This window comes from Mchenga conophoros, linkage group LG17, assembly GCF_057382185.1.
Source record: "Mchenga conophoros isolate Kocher_MC1m ecotype Shallow Benthic linkage group LG17, M_conophoros_male_GT1.1, whole genome shotgun sequence".
Lineage (NCBI taxonomy): Eukaryota > Metazoa > Chordata > Actinopteri > Cichliformes > Cichlidae > Mchenga > Mchenga conophoros.
Window position 1 is genome coordinate 10694077 of NC_140542.1, and position 21192 is coordinate 10715268.

The following is a 21192-nucleotide window of genomic DNA, read 5'->3' on the forward strand; positions in this document are numbered from 1 at the left end:
TGGTCGTGGTCCGGTCCCTCCGTCCTGGGCCCCCTGCCGCCCGCCCGGATCTGGTGGTGTGTTTCTGTGGCTGTCGGGGGCCAGCCCTTGAGGGGGGGGTACTGTCATGGTCCTGCGACCATGACTCAGTGACTTTATGTTTATGTACTTATTGTTATTACTTTCATTATTATTCATGGCTGTTTTGGGATGGTTTGTGTTTGGGATTTTAGACACTGGGTTCTGGGTTTGTGCTCCCTCTATTGGTCCCTGGTGTTAGTGTTCCCCTGTCTCGTCAGGTTAATCAGGTCCAGCTGTTTCCCCCATCTGTGTGTGATTTCCCAGTGTCTCTTTGTGTATTTATAGCGTGTGATTTCCTCTGCTCCTCGTCGCGTCGTCTGTGTTCCTACCTGTGTTCATCCTCTGTGTTACCCTGCGTACTCTGCATCTACCCTGTGAAATCCTCTGCGTGCTCTCCCTGCTGTTCTCCCTTCGTGTTCAGGTTTGCCACTCCTTTGTGTAGTTTCACCCAGTTTAGTTCATCCGTAGTTCTGTTTTGCCATCTCCTCTTTATGTTTGTTATTATCAATAAATCACCCTCACACCTGAATGAGTGCTGCGCTTTGAGTCCTCCTTCCACTCTCCACACGGCCGCTGCCCCGGACCGTGACAGTATTATTAAAATCCAAAATTCTAGTTGATTTTTGTGAAAATAGCTATTCAGACTTATTACTGTATGAAATGATTGTTTTTTTTAAATGAAATGTTTTAAATATTAGTATAGGTATACTGAAATATTAATATAAGTATTAAAGATATTGGCTCACACAGAATGATTCTGCAAGTTTTATGTGATTTGTTTACCGTTTTCTTCTTGTCATTCATTTACATGTTTGTTCAGGCAGCTTGTGTCACTTCCAGTTAAGGAAAAAAGCTTTATTGGCAAGAGGACAAGGTCATTACATCAATAAATAACCAAAAGGAAACAAAAAGACTCAAACTAGCACAACCATTATGAAATGTTCAGTGGTCTAGGCCAGCGGTCCCCAACCTTTTTTGCGCCACGGACCGGTTTATGCCCGACAATATTTTTACGGACCGGCCTTTAAGGTGTCGCGGATAAATACAACAAAATAAAACTAGTACCGGTACCGAAAAAAGAAGATTTATTCATAACACACGTGAAAAGACCCAGGAAAACCGAGTAAATGATAAAAACGATAACAAAATAACGCTGAAAACCGATAAAAACCCTGAAAACTATACATTTCACACCTGAGCCTCAACTCTCATGGCCCGGTACCAAACGACTCACGGACCGGTACTGGTCTGAGGCCCGGGGGTTGGGGACCGCTGGTGACATCATTATGATTTTTATATTTTATGATATATAATATAAAATATATAATATCGTAATTATCTCATAAGAGAAGCAGCAATTAGGAGAGCAGCAGTAAGAGAAAATAGCTTGATGTATTAATATAGTTTTTTAGGAAAGGCAACTGTGGCCAATTGCTACTGTTTTCTTGGATTTTGTGAAGCACTTTGGTGTACCTCTGGTTTTAAATGTGCAATACAAATAAAGTTGTATTGTATTGTATTGTATTGTATTGTACAGTGTCCAGACTTAAACCCCGTAGAGTTTGGGATGGACTGGACAGAGTGAAAGCAAAGTAATCTGCAAGTGCTACACATTTATGGGAACATCTGTAACAGATGTGGGAAGAACTCTCTGAAGAATATTTGATTTCTATTGTAGAAAGAATGCCACAGGTTTGTTCAGCTGTTATATCTGCCGAAGGTGCTACTTTGATAAGTCAAAAGTTTAAAAAATACATTTTGGTCTTTAAATTAATTCCATGATTTCTCTTTCAACTCCAATTGCTTTTTTTGTACTATACTTTCATTTTAGAGTGCAATGAGACAATAAACAGCATAATTTTCAATAATAAACTAGAAAATTGGGGTGTTCTAAACCTTTAGACCTGCTGTGTACATAAGGTATGTATAAAGGGGCCATGAAAAGGGAAATATGCTGTGTAAAAAGAAGATTATGCAATTCTTGTACACGGTTTTCATGCTTCATATAATAGCTTCCTCCGTGAATGGAAATCTTAAATATTACTGGCATAAAGTATATAATTTTTTTACTTACCTTAAATGAAAGGTTAATTTACTTTTGTTTGTCTGTGACCATTATCAGATTCATCTTAATCCAGTCACGTCAGCTTAGGATTCATGTGCTGATTTAGCTGCATTACATTCAGTCTGTATTTAGATCAAATGGGGAAGTGACAACCAGATTGAATCAGCTTCCATATGAGTGAGGAGGTGGAATAAATGACTAACTTTTTGTCTCTGCTTCCCATTGCAATCAAATTCATTTCCAAATGAGGTTTGTGGTCTGTTTATTGTGCCACTTACGTAAATGTGTAACGTTCACATGTTCAGGACTGTGAAAATCTGGAAAAGGTGAGGAAGAGTCTAAGGTAGAGATTTATAAAAACCAAAACATATTGATGTATGAGGATTTTAAGGAAGAGTTTGTGCATGTACAATTTTACTACAAAGGTTTCAAAAGGATGCAAAGTGCATTAATAAAGTATGGATGACATATAAGAGTACAATACACTAGATTTAAAAAAACATACTCAAAAGAAAAAATCTGATTGCCTAAAGGAAAACAAAGTACAAAAATGCCTGATATGGTTTCTTTAATTGCTATTCCTAAAAGCACACAACTCTCCAAAATCACCAGACCCCTTACATGAAAGTTAAGTTGCTCTACAGTTTATTCCAGATTCAAATGTTTATACTCCATGCATATAGTGTGTTTGAAATCGATCATTCCAGGTGTATGAAGACAGTCTGTTGCAGGTCGGGTCAATAAAGTCCAATAAATAAATAAATATTTTTTTATTCTCCCTTTCTCTTTCTACCGTATTCACCCAGTGGAGTGAATCTTATATCAATATGAATATTATGTCACAGTCCTCCATTCCTCTCTGTGTTGTCTAGGTTTGTGTTTTTCTATCTCTCTTTTACACACGCCTCTCCTCCTGGGTGTTACTCATTTACAGGGTCCTTGACCAACACACTTGAAGGCAGCTGGCTTACCTGTAATTCATTGTCCTGGATTACCCTGCCTACTACTTAAGGTGATGGCAGAGTGATATTCTCCGCTGGATTGTTGTACTTACCTCTGTTAGTGTCAGCTGGCCTTGTGATTCCTGTTTTCTCTCTACATGTTTCCTTTCCATGTACAGAACTTCCTGGACCCTTCCCTGTTTCCCTCCGAACCCCCATCGAGTGAGTGTGAGTGGACCTCTGTGGATTGTGAAGTGCTAGTGTGAAGAGGAGTTTAATTGTGTTTGCCTTTTTCCCCTTGTACCTCCTTGGATTCCCTGGAGCCCCTCTCACCCCCAACACTGTATATATTTATATATCTCACCTGGTGGCATTGTGTAAATAAACCTCTTTTGATTGCACTATTTAGAGTCCTGTGTTTGATTCCTGCCTTTGTGATTGTGACACATTAAAAGTTATACAAGAGGAGAGTCGGATTAGCCAGGATTAACAAATGTTCACAATCAGTCTTCTTTATGTAAAGTAATGACATGCCTTCCAACAATGCCCATATTGAGGCCATTTTCTCCATTCCTGTCTTGGCCTGGTCAGAGAGCTCATAGAGGCAGGGCCACTTTCTTTTCTCCTGGCTAAGCAGAAGAACAGATCACAGACTGAACATTTTTTCAGCTCTTTCAGGTAGAAAAATGTTAAAAGTATCAATTAATTATTATATAAAATCAAAAGATGTATATATGACTTTTATGTCAGAAGAGAATGCAGTTGCTGTCCACCTAACAGCGTACTTGGATAAACATAACATCTATGACCGTTTCTGTTTCAAATGCTGCACTAATGAATTAGACCAACTATTCACTTTAGCTAAAGTTATTAAGTTAGCTAAAGAGTTGGGATGCTGTGTAAGACATAAATAAAGCTAAAATACAAAGGTTTGGACACTGTTATGCATGTTTCCCTACTGTAGGGGTCTCTACAAGCATACAGGGCTCTGAGAGGGTACAAGATGACAACTCTGGAATTCTACTAGAAACAGTCGATCATATTTGTTTGTCGAAGCTGAATTCAGTGCAAACTACGCTAAATTAGCATTTTTAGCTAACAGCTACAATAAGCATAAAAGTTACTGTATGGCTATCATTTGTTAACATGACGCTTGTTCTTATACATGTAATACATTTATTACCAACCTGAGAGTTTATCTGCTGGTCATTCGACATGACGAATGACTTCTGAAGTCCGTGCCCCCTAGCTTTGTGGAGTCTTTCATAAACTTTTCATGATGCCAACAGACTCAATAAATGTAAATAATAAATATCTCATAATTAGCTTCACATATTTGTGTTTTATACTTTATTGCACATAGTTAATCATTGTAGAGTAGTATTAGAAGTAGATTGCTACACTCAGATACTAACAGACACAAATAGAGAGGAGCTCCCTTCTCTAATGAATTTGCGGGTTAGGGTCTGTCTCACTAGTGAAGGCACCAGAAGGTAAACATGGTCATAAATTTTGGGATTGGAGAAGCTCTTTCTCTCTTTCTGCAAGTCTGACCGAAAGCCACTTGAAGTGGCATCTCCAAATAAGGAGATGCTCAGAAAATTACAGAAGAAGAAATGTGAGCTGACATCAGACCTAAGGCCACCCTAAACTGTTTCGACCAATCATGTTAACATTATCCTTATCAAACATAATAAAAAAATTTTTACTGCCTGGGTGCAGCAGCCTTTTGTCTCTGTGCCGGAGAGAGGAGGTCTATAGCGCCATGTAAAACCAGTTTTTGATAATAAATTGCGAAAACTTATAATTGGAGCATATTTGTCTTCTCTCTCACAAAAACCTCTACACATAGTAACCTATATACTCGATGGTCACGATAAAGCCATTTTAACCACTGTACGTGGAAAAACTCACAATACATTGGACTAGTCATTAAATTTTCCTAGAAAAACAGTGAGCGGCTGCCTAACTAATCAATTGGTGTTAGCTGCAACGGCGGCCTCTGGAAATTACAGCAAGGACTGCACTGGATTCAAGGTTGGAGACTTCGTTCTACAGTTTGCAGCTGCCTGGGAGGAGGCTTACTGCATTTCTTCCTGTGTGACAGACAGTGCGGCAGGGAAGAGGACTCCTCTTGGATTTGACCAGATTCCTCCTCAGAAGAGAGGCGCCAGTTTATACTTTTTTTTCAGGGCCACTGGCTCCCCCGACCACAGCGATCCAGGCCTGCAACCATATCGGACGTGGCGATTCTGGGTTGGTTTGTGTGTGTCTGTGTGTGTGGTGGTGGCCCATTAAACTAAAGTGGTGAATTAAATCACAAGTTACTTTGGGACTTTATTCTACTTATTCTATTTTCGAAACTGAAGGTGACTAATTGATTTAATTATTTTTTTTGCTTGTTACTCAGTTAACAAATTTAATTCAACTTGAAGATCTTGTTGCAATTGAATGTTTTCTATTCCCAGATAAGTTTTTAGTAAGTAGTTATTGTGTGATTAGAGTGGGAAAAGGGAAACACTGAACTTCCAAGCAAAGTGAGAAAAGCTTCTGAAAAGAAAGGGAACGCCTAAAAAAATTATATGTATATAGAAACAGGAACCGATAACAAAATTAGCAGGTAAGATATAGCGATGGGAATTCCGGCTCGTTTTAGAGAACCGGCTCTTTTTAGTGAGCCGGTTCTCTAAAAAGAGCCAGATGTAACAGTGTTGGCTTCTTAGGGCTCCCAAGCGGCTCTTCAGGTTGTTTTGTTGTTTTAATTAATTTATTATCAACAACAATAGAATATTATGCACAAAATGAATTACTAATGTAAAAATGTTTTTTGTTTATTTATATATGTTTATTATATAAATATGCTTTTATTTATTTACTCCACATAACATAATGAAATACAAAAAACAACTATCCATCCATCCATCCATCCATTCGCTTCCGCTTATCCTTTTCAGGGTCGTGGGGGGCGCTGGAGCCTATCTCAGCTGTCATAGGGCGAAAGGCGGGGTACACCCTGGACAGGTCGCCAGTCTGTCGCAGGGCTAACACATAGGAACAGACAACCATTCACACTCACATTCACACCTAGTGACAATTTGGATTAATCAATTAACCTATCCCCACAAGCTGCATGTCTTTGGACGGTGGGAGGAAGCCGGAGTACCCGGAGAGAACCCACGCAAACACGGGGAGAACATGCAAACTCCACACAGAAAGACCCCGGCCTGATGTTGGAATTGAACTCAGGACCTTCTTGCTGTGCGGCAATAGTGCTAACCACCGTGCTGCCCCAAAAAACAACTATTTACAGTTAAACTTTGAACTATTTAAATTTTCAGCCTTTTCTTTTAAACAAATTTAAAGTGAAACAACACAAAACACTGGAAACCACAACACAATAAAATATAGATTAAATTATGCAAAGCAAAAAGAAAAAACTGAAGACCCAGATCTTTAATTTAGGTAAAGGTTTGCATTCAGATGCATGATGCTGTAGATACTGCAGCAGAAGCAGCAGCAGCAGCAGCAGCAGCAGTTGCAGTAGACACACTGGCACCTTCATTAATATCACACTCAACTGACTGTGTTTTATCTTCCCATTGCACTGATGGGTGGACAGTTCTCAGGTACCTGTGCAGTTTGTTTGTGAAGCCTATATGATATTCTTTTCTTGTAGACTCTACACTCTGCCTTTGTAATGTCAGTAGAATTGAAATGGTTCCAGATTTTGCATCACTCATTTTCTTTACTATACCTTTCTAATATTGTTTCTTGTTGTTGCCTCTGGCTCTCTCTCTCCCTCTGTTCATGTGCTAATGCTGCTATTAGTGTAACTATCGCCCCTCCCCCCTCTGCTCAGCACAAACAAAAAAACAAACACATATTGATCAGTGTGGCATGAAGCGAAAAAAGTGTGAGAGAAAGAAAAAAATAAAGCAGTTCCAAAAGCCGTTTTGTTCGCGACCGACCCATCACTAGTAAGATAAAGTAAAACGTACTCTAGGCGGGCCTAGCTACTTCAGGGTCGCTACATTAGGATGATTGGTTTTTGCTCTAGATTAAAGAATGGCAGTTGATCAAATTAATTTTCATCAATAATGCTTTTACCTCATCATTTGCATCAAACATTTGTTTTATCATTTACTGCACATAGTTATGTTTAGACTGCTACCCTCACCCACTAACAGCCATAAACAGAGAGAAGCCTTCTTTTCTGTGGAATGTGTGATGAGCAAGGTCTGCCTGAACTGGTGATGGCACCAGAAGGTACAAAACCTTGAGGCCCACTCTGCTAGAGGAAACTCGGCTGTTAATTTCTGTGGTTAGAGAAGCTCTTTCTCTCCCTTTTCTTTTCCTCGCTCCCTTCGCTATCTCTTTATGCAGATCTGAGCAGAGGGTAAGAGGTGGTTGCCATGGTAAAGGGAGCGTTGCCTGCAAGAGAGTCATCTCTAAATAAGGAGATCCAGAGAGGTGCAAAAGAAGAAACACAAGCTCATATCAGACCACCCTCAACTGTTCAGACCTAGGGTTGCCAACTCCCCGAAAAATAAATAAGGGACACCTCGTGGCCAGGGCCGGGCGACCCAGTTGTCTTCACCCTTCCCAGTGTGGTGAATTTTTAGCTCTTTTTTTGTGTGAAATTATTTTTTTAACCATTTGACTTGAAGTTGATTTAAGTAGATGCATATTCTATTCTTTGTGATATGACCATATGGGAAACAAGTGATCATTTAGCCATTTATTTTTAGCTCAAAATGACAACATTAACACAGTAAAACAGGTCTCTTTCTTAAACTGTCATGCTTACCTTTTGAGAATATAAGTAAATCTTTCTTTAAAAGAACTCTGTCCTGCTTAACTTAAAATAATAGAAAACAATAGAAGGAAAAATATTCTTGTAACAGTGCACATTTAGTGCATTTAGTACAATTGGCTTCAGTTGAGGTATTATTTCAGACGCTCATCAGCTGCTCCTGTTTCTAAACCAGCTTGTTCCCATGATTATGCATCTTAACTCATCATCATTATTCATCTATGTATTACTTTTATGTATTAGTGATCTATTTGTTGTAATCATCTATCCTTGCAGTTGTTTATTACACAAAATAAGTTATATTATCACACTTCTGGCCACATAGCGCTGATATTCACTGCACATGCCCATATTAACTTTTTCCAGCCAGGTGTTTTCCTTTTCCCATTCTTCCCTTTCTCTGAGGGGAACAAACATTGCTGCTCTAATGCTGGGCTTACACTGTGCGATTTTTGGCCCATTTTGAGCCGATTTTTGAGTCGTGCGACCGTTTTGGTGATCGGACCGATTTTGGCCTTCATCGTGCATCGTGTAGTATACGTGGGGTAACGAGAAGTGATTAACACCTCACAACCAGCTCCCGATCATCAATCGCTCGTGAGGGTCTCACCGACTGCAGCCGCTCAAACTGCTCACGCGCAAACACGTAAACGTCGGTGAAAAACACGAAATAGCACAGCAGTGCAGCGTGTGATCTGGACACAAGCGATGGAGGCACAACTTGTAGAACTTTGGAAAGCTCATCCGAGCCTTTTCGATGTGGCATCACAAAATTATCACGACCACAACAACCGTGAAAATAGTTGGATCTACACTGCTGCTCAATCACAGCTGCCTGATCAGTGTTTTTCATTAGCAATTTAGCAAAGTTGATGGTGGTGTGCGTGTGTGTGTGAGTGAAAGACAGAGAGAGAGAGAGCGAGAGACAGATCTTCTGTTATAACCTTCATGTTATGGAGGCACAGTGTGAGCTCTCAGGTCGCATCAGAGCATCGGGCGGTATAGTGTGAGACCCTGCATCGTGACCTACCAACTTCTAACCCCTGCGAGTCAATCGTGCAGTTTGAGCAGGAGCTGAATAATGTGACTGAAAAAAATCGCACAGTGTTTGCCCAGCATTAGGTTTACTGTCATCCGAGACTTGCACCGCAGTGTCGGCGTTGGTTTCCCTGTTGGCCATGCTTCTTGTTGTGGTCATCTGTTGTCTTCCGGTATTTTCTCCGCAAGCGACCTTTCCTCGACCAATGAGATGAGCGGTAATCTGAATTGTCATACTCAAATTGTCATAAGTGTGCTGTCAGCTCATTGGTCACAAAGCAGGAGAGGGGCTGGGAATTATGTTTTCAAACAAAGCGTTAATTCCATTAACATTTATAGACTACTTTTGATTCTCACTGTATTACGGGACAAAGTGCGTCCCTTATTAGCTCAATACGGGACGTGTACTTTTGTTTCTAAATACGGGACGATTCCGTTTTTTAAGGGACGGTTGGCAACCCTATTCAGACCAGTCACATGATGTTAACCTGATGTTTCTGTGACATGCAATAAAAGTCTTTACATCCTGGGTGCTTTGTCTCTAAACCTCTTTGTCTCTAATAAAAAGTGAAATCTAATTATTTTGAGCATATTTGTCCTCACTCATGGAAAAAACCCAACACAACTGGAATAAGTGATCCTTTCTTATATTTATTTTTCTAAAGAATTAATGAGGATTTTTGACCTGTTTTAAAAAGCCTCTGTATAAATTGTATAATATTTAAGTAAGACTTTGAATTGGAAAATGATTTGCACTGTTTAGATTCTATTTGGTGTTATTTGGCAAGGTTTTGATGTGGGTCTAGTGGTATTTCCGTAGTTAAGGACAGATTTTATGTAACTGAATATGTTAATTGTTTAATAATTTATTATTGTTTAATAAAACATACATTAAACCCACAAATAAATGCAAAGTGGAAGCTAAAAATAACGAGAACGTCTGTCTCTAACAGTTTCTTTTCTCGGCTCTTGTAGTTATTATCGGTGCCATGATTTTCATTTCAAGCAGACTGTGCTGTTACTAATATGCTGATCATAAAATGACACACTGTCTCATCTCAGTGGAGTATGTGAGGAATAAAGAGCATGCGATACTACACAAACAGCTTGTATTGACATGCGTTATAACCTCAGGATAAAAATGCTCGGAAACTCAAGTGCCAGTTTTAGGACGTTTACTGACCACTTTTAGAAACAACCACAGCTAGTCGCACACATACAGGAAAACTGTCCCACCCATAACAATCCGGCAGGGAGAACCCTGAAAAACCTCTGAAGGTTCCAGGGTGCAACGCCCCCAAACATACATTAACAGCAACACTGTCTATAACAACATGAATGCTCTTAAAGTGAAGTAATTTACTAGCCATCTCATGATAACTGGTTTTGTTGGGTCTGCCTATTTTGCAAACGCTCATATGGGTTGTATTTGACTGTAGGAAAAAATCTTTGTTTGGACCAGAAAACCTGTTAAATTAAAATTCCTGATATATTATAGAGGAAAGTACACGTCAGGTGGATTTTTTTCCTTGTCTGAATGATTCTACATACAGTGACCCAGAGAGAAGTTATGGAAACTCCAGAACGATCAAAAGGTTTTTATGACTGAACAAACATCAGCCAAGTCATGTTTTTATACAGATCATTTGATAACTCTTTAAATCAGATAGTTAGTATTCAAAATTCAGTTGCTGGGCAACCTTTATTAAATCATAAAATTCTCAGGCTAAGCCAAGTGAGGCATATAGGTTGTGAATTTGTGTTAGAAGATTTATGCAAGATAGATTTCACTCAGAAAACACGTAGTCGCTGAAAACAGACTCAGTCAGCATTTATTAGCTTTTATTGAAATGACCACATACAGCACTGGCACTTCACTGGTCTAAGTCTTTATTCTGCTCTCCAATTATTGACACATTAGTGCCCTCGTGTTTATCTAGTCTTGTACATAAAAGCAAGTCGGCAAATGTATCACACCATGTTCACACTTCTGACGCATTCTCAGTGTCCCAACAGGTCTTCCTCTGGTACACATAAACTCGATTTCATCACCATGTTCTGAATACAGTTTATCATCTCTTGAAAATCTGAACTGAATATTATGTCTGTTCATGTCGTCTCTATTCACAGTGCAGGCTTCTGTAAGACATAAAAGATAAACAGTCTTTTAATGTTAGTAAAATACATGAATGTACAGAATATTGTGTTCTGTAAAGGACTCTGTGGCTACCAATAAAATTGATTTTCTCCTGCCTAATTCTAAATTGTGGTCAAACACTGGAATGGTACACAGATGATCTACTGTTGCTGTTGCTCTTGTGGGGTGATTACATTCACTGTTAATTTTATGTAATATTTCTGTGACTATTTTACATGCTGAAGTCCTGTCCATCCCAGCCTGACTCCTCTCAGCCTCACTACAGTACTAGACACTTTAATACCCACCTGCACAATGTACATTTTTCAGATGTTTCAATTTGAAATTTCCAGATTGTCTTATTTTATTTAATTCACTTTTATGGTTATATGTATATATGTTCTCTCTTTTTGCATGTACATAATGTTCTCTCTCTCTTTTTGCACAGTCGAGGAGCGTGTCAGGATACATTTCACTGCGTGGTGTGCTCGTATAACTATGCGTGTGACAAGGGCTCTGTACTATAATTCAACTTCATCATGTCTATTTTATAATATCACCTGAAGTCAACAGGAAAAAAATTAAAGAAGGTCTTACTGGAGCTCATCATGGAAAAACATAAAAAATGTTTGTCAGTAAACTTCAGACCCTACTATCCACACAGTGAGAAATGATTTTGTACCTGTTGATTTCTTATGTCAAACACAACATGCTCCAAAAAATCTATCACAGTGTTTTAAATGCGTGCGGTGTACACCACCACAGTGGACTTTAAACTGAACATTTAAGATGTTTATTGAAGGGCTTCAACAAAGTAATGCATTCACTGTTTGTGAATAACATATTTAATTTCATATTTTATACATAGTTTCTCATCTTGAGAGGCTCACAAGCAGTCGTGTATATTTGTGTATATATGGGTCACACCTCTGGAATTAAACAAAATTAAAAAACAGAAACCAAAATGACTTTTTACGTTTCTCTTCACAGAATGAAATATAAAGAAAACTTTTACTTACGGAGGCATCTAATCTCTCCAGTCCATTCACCACGATTACATGTTTTGAACGGTCCACCCTTCATGACGTAATAACGCTGACAGATATATTCAACCTTTTCATTATGTTGGTACAGCTGTTTAGTACTTGTTTTGGTGTCTCCATCTGAAAGAGGTGGTGGCTTCCCACAACCCTGGGCACCTGCAAAAGTGTGAGCAATGGAGAAAAAAAAAAGTTTAGACAACATTTAGTCACAAAAATTTTTTAGTCACGTTTTTATGTTCATATACCATCACATATTATTTTACATTTCAGGTGAAGTTTTCATCATGCAATCCGAGTGCAGATCACAGCCTTTAAGACTGCTTTGTCATCCTATATATGTAGTTCTGTTATGCTTAGAAAGTGGTCAGCACTCTTTGTAACTAATGATAAACTGTGTTGTACTGGTATCAAACTCATGTTGCTGTTGAAATGATCTGCTTCTTTGATATATTCATCTACTACCCTCTCCCACATCTTACAGATCCTATCCTTTTAATTGTTTTAATCATTTTATTGTGAAAAAACAAATTTTTTTTTTTTAAAGTTCAAACTCTTCTATGGTTCGTGTGTGCTCATCAGGTTCTCACATTTCCTCTGACATGTCCATAGCATGTTGTATTTCCCTGTTCCTCCATGTAACCCATGTTAACTGGTGATGAAATGTGTGATGTCTGTGGCAATGATAGAGGGCCACTTAAAAACACTGAAATCGTGAAAAGGCAAACCTGACATTAAATCTCTCAAAGTGTGACTCAAAGACTGCAATAGTGTATCTAGGAGAAGTAGTGGGTGGTGAACAAGTGAAACCCATCCACTTAAGAACTGAAGCCATTGTGATGTTCTCAGAGCTGCAGCACAGTTTGGGGATGGTGGGTTATTACAGAGGTTTCTAAAAAAACGAATTCTTCTTGTTCGTATTAATATTATTATTTAATGATATAACTGCAACTAACCCTGAAGTCTACATTGTGGTGTGTTCAGGTATAATCTTAAATGCACCACATTTCAAACAGTTTTGAGCTACTGTCTGTGTTAGTGAAAACAACTTTTCAGCGTCACACTTAACCAACTTCTCAGATTTAATAAACTTGTCAAACTGGTTCCAGCGGCCCTCCACTGGCTGTTTGTTTACTTAGAACATATTTAAAAACTTTGTGTGCACCAAAAGGGAAATGTAACTCACGGCGGCATCTCATCTCTCCAACCCAATCACCATCGACACAGGTTTTGAACGTCCCACCCTCCATGCCGTAGTCTCTGTCACACACATATTCGACCTTTTCATTGTGTCTGTACGTGTTTCTAGTCGCTGTTTTGGTCTGTCCACCTGAAAGACGTGGTGGCGTCCTACATTGCTGGGCAGCTAAAAATTGTGGGCAATAACAGAGGAAAAACCAACATTAGATAATATTTTGTCACAATAATCACATTTTCACTCTGACCTGCTGTCATGCATCATTTTTCATTTGAAGTGAAATATTTGTCATACACCCTGTGCATCACTCTCCTTTACCTTAACACTGTGTGGCCATGTGTGACAAAGAATTAACCAGAAACAATGTTCACACAAACTAATTAGCACAAGAGCAGATCAGGCAGAGGACATTTTACTGATAACCTGAAATGTGTTTTTGCCTCAAAACCAACTATTAATTTCTGGTTTAAAGTGTGTGTAACTTACACTCATTCACACGACACCCCAAGAAATACCAAAAACAGCAATAGCAATCTTTTTCCATCCTTTGTACTGATAAACAGTAAGATCACAAGAGGACAAGTGTTGTACCTTCACATGTGGGAAGAGGATTGCTCCACTGTCCATTTTCCAAACATTCAAGCGTTGCATTCCCTTTGATGATGTGATTACTGTTTTCACAAGCAAATGTTAAATGTTGTCCTTTTTTCATTTGATCGTCTGTTACATCTGTGGTGATTGTTAGACCTGCTGGTGTTTCAGGGACTCTACATTTCTCTGTTTTGAAAAAGAGAATCTGTTTTATTGTGAGGTTTACATTATAAACATGAAACCAAATCAGATTCAAAGTAATAAGACACTTTCTCACTACATTTTCAAACTAAGCAAGTTTTCCCTTTAAATATTTATTATTAATAGGCATTCAGTTTCTCATTGCTGTAATTAAGAAGTAATAAATGTCCAGTCTTTTAAGAAGTCAGAAAAGAATGGTAATTATTTTAAAAGTGATTAAAGGGAAGAATAATTGTCTAAACCTACAAACTGCACCACATGGGGGTGTTTGTATGAAAACTGCATTTTTTTTTTATGTCTCCTTACCTTCACATTCTATTGCTTTAGCCCACTTGCCATGTTGGCACGTTGCAGTGCCAATAATTCCTGCTCTATTCTTACACTGATATTCAATGATCTCTCCAGTCATGTATTTCTTTTTCTCTGCTCTGAAGTCCAGAGACTCATCCATAAGCTGGTCACAGTACACTGAAAATACATAATAGTATTGTCAATATTATATACATTGTTACATACATTATTGATTTGACCAATAGTGCTGAAAATGAAGATAATGGCAGGTGTGTAAACCGAGGTACACATGCAGACTGTTCTAAGGCAAAAAAACAAAAACCAAACTAAAACAGTATATTTAAGGTTAGTTAAAGATTGTGCCTTTGGTACAATGTTGGGTTATATTATTTCCATTGTTTCGTCCCTCAAAGGACTACAGTCTTTCTCTACCCTTAATGAAGGGTGGGGAAAGAAAGATGAATAAAGATGAAATATGTCAGCAGGCAGAATGACAGACAGCAGTGTTTTTAACAGTTTTAAAGCTTATTCACAGCAATATTTTATTTTTATGTACGTACGTATACACTGAATATTGAGCTCCTTCCATTCCCCAGCTGTGCATTTAAGTGTGGCGTTCCCCTCTATTGTGTACTTATCACGACACTGATAAGTTACTTCAGAGCCAGATGGGTATTGCTTCCGATAACAAGTTGTAATAACAGCATTTTCAACTTTGGGTGGAGGGCTGCAGTTATCATGATTAGCTGTAAGACATCACAACATGTACACTATTAATTTACACTCTGTAATCTTTTCATAAAAACATGCATCAAAATAATGCTTGAGGTGACTCACATTTACAGATATCATCAAGTGATCCATTTAAATCCCATCGTCCGTCACGACAGGTTAATTCCTCAATCTTAGCAGAGTATCCTTCATTGCAATCAATGAATATCATTTCTTGGGTCTGTCCGTGTTGTTCAGTATTCCCTAGTATTCCTTCCCCATTAGGAATCTCAGGAGCTTCTCGACACTTTTGTTCCTCTAAGGTGGATATGATTACAAACAATCAGGCAAAATATTACAGATGGATGAAATCCATTTCCATATTTAAAAATGTGATCAGAATAAGCAATGGAAGAAACTCTGTATGAATGCACTTATTGTAAGATATTACAGAAAATATTTTCACACCAGTTTTCTTAAACATAACTGCAGATAAAACTCAAATGTTAAAAAGATGTTTAAAACAGATTTCAAAACTTATATTTTTCTACCTAAACATCTTATACTCCCCATCTTGACATTGGTATTGAACAAGTCACTGTGTTTGCTTCAAGCTAATAACAGAAGATACTTTAATTAGAAACTTTAATTACCAATACAGCTTTCAACTCCTGACCAAACACCGTGCACACATGTGGCTTCACCCCACCAGCCTTTGCTGAGAGGTTTGTAACCATCCTCACACCTGAAGTAAAGTTTGTCACCATGTTGCCAAACTTTAAGTCTGCGGTCAAAACTCGTTGTTGGACATCCTGTTATAGCTATCAGAAAGACAGATATTACATTTAGATATTATCACAGAGCAGTCAGAATACATTCTTGTGTTATTAGTAGTGATTCATAGATAACATTATTCAACTATCTTTGGACTAGGCTTAAATATCCTTAATACTACTGAATAGACTGTGTAATGTCTGTTATTAAGTGACTAGCATTGAATCCTGCTGACTTTGGCAAACCTCCATTTCGTGTGCAGACTCAGGGAAGCAGAGGGAGCTCTTTGATAAGAGTAACATGCATTGCTTCACAAAAGAAAAATGTTTGTGGAGCTCATCAAGGAATCTAAAGACAAAGATAGACTAAAGATAGACTTCTGTCAGAGGGCCCGGTGGCGCCAGTGTCCGGCAGCCTCGCCTCTGTCAGTGCGCCCCAGGGTGGCTGTGGCTACAATGTAGGTTGCAATCACCAGTGTGTGAATGTGTGTGTGAATGGGTGGATGACTGAATGTGTAAAGTGCTTTGGTGTCCTTACGGACTAGTAAAGCGCTATACAAATACAGATCATTTACCATTCTGTAAAACCAGATGCTTTTCTGCAAGTTCCCCGATTTGAGAGAATTCATGTTGACTGAACTTTCATATTAGCTTCACTTTTCAGTCCTGAAAGCAATGCTCACCTTTTATATACAGTTTATACATTTGTCTTTTGTCATCAGTTGTTTACAACATTTATATTTGTCATGAAAAACAGTAGTCCTTGAATAACTGAATAAATGTATCCTTTTAAGTTTATTGCATTTTCTTACCTGTACATTCATTAGACCTATCCCAGCCATCTTCTCTACAGGTTAGAGTGAAACTTCCTTCATAACCTCTCTTGCAGTTATACTGGACACGATCGTTGTACCTGTATTCAGCCTGAATTTTTCCAGTAATATCTGCATTATTAAACTGTTGCCTCCTGCATTTTATCTCTGAAAGGAACAAAACCACATTTATTAAGCTTCTGCATTTACTTTGATTCAGATAATTTTGTCATGTAAAACATTCAGATACTTTCATATAATCTTTTAAGTAAAAGCAGCAGCTCCCCAGTGTAAATGTGATTCCATTTAACAGTTCTGTATTTTATATTTGAATATGTTCAGTCAAAGGACAAAAAAAATGTTCAGTTGTGGATTCAACATCCAGCTGAAAGTTGTTGTGGCAGTAGAAATGTTTCTTGCAGTCTGTACAGAAAATAGTATCCAGTGAGTATTTGTACACTCTTTCGGTTAGTGCTTGGTTAGTACACAAATAAACAAAAAAATGAATGTTATTACCATTTTCTCTCACTATGAACTATCACACAGAGTCTCTAAAATTTATATTGCTGGTTTGTAAGATTTTACTCTATGACTGAATGATCCTTTGAGGCTTCTGTTTGACCAAAGACACTCTGCATTTCTCTCCTGTTTTCTCAAATATGGACTAATATTAAAGAAATTAAAAACGATCATGTCAGAATTAGAAGAAAAGTGAACTAAACTCCACCATACCTTCACAAAGTGGATTTGGTTCCCATCCATCTCTGGTGCATGTGGCCCGAGTGACGCCATCTTTCCTCTTGTATCCTGATATACATGTGTACCTGACAGTATCACCCAATTTCTTTGTCTCATCACGCCAAGACGCCTCCCAGCGGGACAAAAGTCTATCTTGTGGACGGATACATGTAACCTCTGTAAAGAAAGAAAGACTGGATAATCTTCAAAAAAATTGTTCATCATCCTCATGGCTGATTGAACTACATGAAAGCAAAGAACAGTGAGCTTAGAATATGTGTCTAAAGCTTTTGTAGTTTTATACCTTGACATACTGGTCTAACAGACCACTGTCCATCCTCATTGCAAGTAGTCTCAACTGAGCGCGTGCGGGTTCTCCAAATCCAGTATCTCTCCTCACATGTAACTGTTACCTTTTCACCAGGTGAAAACCTACTTCTATAAGCAGGTTCATATGTGGTTCCTTGGAGTGGTGGCAGTGTCAGCTCACATTTTATTTCTGCATATGATGGGAAATGCAGCACATGAGTTAGTGTGTTGTACCAAGACAGAGCAATACCATAACATCCAAACATCCAGCTCCAGATCTCACTAGTCAGTGGCATTTAATGTATAAACTGTATGTAATTTATGTTTACCTTCACATTCAGGTGTGGGGATCCACTCTGCTCTGTCTCCTGTCTTTGTGCACCTTGAAGGTAATTCTTGAGCACGTTTATGTTGAAGATTGCATTCAAAGTTTAGGATTTCACGTTCATTGTACTCTTTGATATCTCCAAGTACAAAACCATTTTCAATCCTCGGTGGTTCACATTTTACAACTGTTGAAGGATAAAGTCAGAGTCAGGAATAAAACTACAGAAACTGCTCATAGAAAGGTACATAAAAGGTAACTGCTGATTAACCTGTTGTGAAAGGAAGCTTTTTTGATGAAGTAGAAAAGTGAAAGTGATCAAACAAGCAAAGCAGCTGCAATGTTTTTCTCATTAATTACAATTGTAGGCCAATTTTATGATGTTGTTCGTGTTTTTTTGTTTTAGTTTGAAGCTGATATTTTTGGACTTACTATGTCCATAGCAGTGGTGCCTTTATTTTAACCAAATAGGCAAATATTCCCCCAAACTATCTAAACTTAAGTACAAAAATTGTTTTGTTTTTTTTGCCCTAAATGTATTCTGTTTTCATTTTCTATTCCTGTACCTTTAGTACAAATAAACTAATTTTGTATGCAAGTGATAATTATTTAATTCTAAATTTTGACCTAAATAAAATACAGCATTACACATGGCACATACATTTGTGTGACACATTTAACACCATTTTAGTTATAAAATAGTGTTAAATATGTCACAACTATTACGAAACTAATTGTTTCATAATAGCTCAAAATTGAATATACAATATAGAGTTGCTCCTCTATTCTCTTTTAGGGGGTTGGTGATTTGGGTGTTACTACCTAATTACTCGAGAACAAAGTAATAGTAACAATAGTAAGCCAGCTTCACTTTACCTTCACATGTTGGATTGCCGTCCTCCAAACCTTTCCAGTCTCCATTTTCATCACAATAAATTTCTCTTGCCCCTTTCATAATGTGATTGCTGGACTTGCAGCTAAATCGAACTACATTGCCGTAGGTAGCTTCTTCTGCATCTCCCATCACGTTCACATTGTTGGGAACATTAATTGATGGACACTGCTGAGCTGGAGTGAAAAACATTAGGAAAAAACCCCTCAAAGTCAGACAAAAACATAAACACAGGTTGCTATTTCTTTCTACGTGTATATTACTGATTGCATAATTTCATTTATATCAGCTCCTACCTTCACAGACGGGGATAACACCATCCCAGCCTTCTGCCATACAACGTCGGAAGTTTGTCCGACTGACCATTTGAAATCTGAATCAGGTTTATAATAGAGAATTCATGAAGATGACTAAAAGAAAAGCCAAATGTACAGATAATATGCACAGAGCATGCATAATTATTCAGATTAAGAAACACAAAACAAATAAAATCACAAGGAAAATGTGATTAAAATTATTATGATACCCTTTGTGGCAGGTGTATACAACTTCTGAGCCAAAGACAAAATCGTCCCCCTTTCTAAGTTGAAAATCGGCAAACTGGGCATCACCAGGATGACCACATGATCTCGCTTAAAGCAAATAAGACAAAATGTGGGTAAAAGTACAACAGAGAAAAGTGGAATTTGCTGTACATTTCATAAAAGTACACTACATATTGTTCAGCATTGCAGTCTGTGATATGAATTTTCGAGCAATAACTCAAACAAGCTAATGATGTTTATGCTGCTTTGGTAAGGCAAGTTCGAGTAAGCAAAACATATGCAAATACAGCAAGACATATATGCAAGTGTTAACTGGTTATACTGGAAAAAGATGATATTCATAAGTGAATGTTAACTTACGTTGACAATTAGTGCCTCTGTGTTGCCATTTTCCCTCTACACAGATCAGCTTGAAAAAGCCACTGTAGCCCACATTGCAGCCCACTTTCACTTGTCTCCCACCTGGGTAACTGGCCTGCATACCACTTATGTCAAAATTGCCATCGTAGAGAGGATACTTTTTAAAATCTTCAAGGGTACATGCTCCTGGATTATCTGGATAGCGGTAAATAAAAATCAGCATACATGATTTTTGTGTTTATTTCAACATCAAAATATCGTGTAATTAAAATGAGAAGATCATAGAAATCACCCGAAGTACTGGGTCTTACCTTGGCTTTTCACAAAGGTCAGTGTATGCATCCACAAAAGTAGGATACAGCTTGTGGTTGTTACATGCATTTTATCTTCGCTAGCCTCATTCACCAAACAGAACTAAAGACTGGAGACTCAAAGGCTGTTGTACACTAGAGGAGCTTGGATTTCACAGGGAAAGAAGAGATTGCTCAATGATTTACAAAAGGCTGTCCTTGCCTCCAAATATGACCATACCCATACGGAAAAGAAATAGTAAAAACTTATATGTGATTACTCATGAAAGTGGCCACTTTCATGAGAAAATCATATAAGGCTTACATGATTTACTCATGAAAGTGGCCACTTTCGCATTACTTTCATACATTGTTTTAGTAAGTATCCAAAACATACAAGTTTCATTATATAATTTTTCAAGGGATCTTATATCTGTTTTCACACTTATATGCTTGTCATACAAGTTTCACACAAGACAGATACAAACTTTATAAGATTTATATATATCTTTTCCATATGGGTAGGCTCGCTGGGAAAAACCCCCAAAAACAAACAAACACTTAAAACACCCCCCCCCCCCACACACACACACAGGAAGTGATTACATATAACTACTTTCATGACACAATTGATGTTTAACATCTTCATCACCAACTTTAAGGGCATTTATTTGCAGCAAAATAATTTCATGGCCTTGTGTGGTTACCATGTTTATCGTACAGTGACAAACCAAAGAACAAACAAACTTTTACGGGAATATTCACTTTCTTTTGCTTTCCTGTTAATCATTTGCGTGAATCAATAAGGCAAACAAAGTATGTTGCATCTTGGCAAGACAAATACAAAGTGAACTGTATTTTTCATTTCAAAAGCAGATCAATACATCATTTTTTACTCACCAAACTGTGAACTGAACCTAATTTTTGTGTGCACATGAATACAATTGTTGTAACCATGAAAAAAAAAAAAATACACGCACACAAAAACTAGTTTTGTATGGGAGGAGAGAATCTGGCAAAAGAAAAAAAGAAAGGCAGCCTGACTTTGTTTTGCAAACTACT

The 21192-nt window shown here is 38.0% G+C and overlaps 1 protein-coding gene and 1 long non-coding RNA gene across 3 annotated transcripts in view; one reads left to right on the top strand and one right to left on the bottom strand.

Moving 5' to 3' along the window:
* Nucleotides 1-3122, top strand: part of LOC146555105 (uncharacterized) — a 25551-nt gene extending 22429 nt beyond the window's left edge. The window contains exon 3 of the long non-coding RNA XR_014889220.1: nucleotides 3060-3122. This is a non-coding gene — a long non-coding RNA (uncharacterized LOC146555105). The remainder of the gene's footprint in view (nucleotides 1-3059) is intronic.
* Nucleotides 1-20310, bottom strand: part of cfh (complement factor H) — a 59563-nt gene extending 39253 nt beyond the window's left edge. The window contains exons 1-17 of one of the 2 annotated variants that reach the window (XM_085252218.1): nucleotides 20152-20310; nucleotides 19841-20035; nucleotides 19462-19567; nucleotides 19232-19308; nucleotides 18920-19111; nucleotides 18048-18230; nucleotides 17714-17908; nucleotides 17404-17586; nucleotides 16672-16839; nucleotides 15740-15907; nucleotides 15213-15404; nucleotides 14936-15121; nucleotides 14391-14552; nucleotides 13884-14069; nucleotides 13281-13460; nucleotides 12074-12253; nucleotides 10724-11056 (exon numbers count right to left, since the gene is read on the bottom strand). In XM_085252218.1, the coding sequence (XP_085108344.1) occupies nucleotides 10854-11056; nucleotides 12074-12253; nucleotides 13281-13460; nucleotides 13884-14069; nucleotides 14391-14552; nucleotides 14936-15121; nucleotides 15213-15404; nucleotides 15740-15907; nucleotides 16672-16839; nucleotides 17404-17586; nucleotides 17714-17908; nucleotides 18048-18230; nucleotides 18920-19111; nucleotides 19232-19308; nucleotides 19462-19567; nucleotides 19841-20035; nucleotides 20152-20221 (2826 nt within the window). In that variant the 5' untranslated portion in view covers nucleotides 20222-20310 and the 3' untranslated portion in view covers nucleotides 10724-10853. Of the gene's footprint in view, nucleotides 1-10723; nucleotides 11057-12073; nucleotides 12254-13280; nucleotides 13461-13883; nucleotides 14070-14390; nucleotides 14553-14935; nucleotides 15122-15212; nucleotides 15405-15739; nucleotides 15908-16671; nucleotides 16840-17403; nucleotides 17587-17713; nucleotides 17909-18047; nucleotides 18231-18919; nucleotides 19112-19231; nucleotides 19309-19461; nucleotides 19568-19840; nucleotides 20036-20151 lie in introns of those variants that run through there. The other variant, XM_085252219.1, reaches the window with a different exon arrangement.
* Nucleotides 20311-21192: the final 882 nt, after the last annotated feature.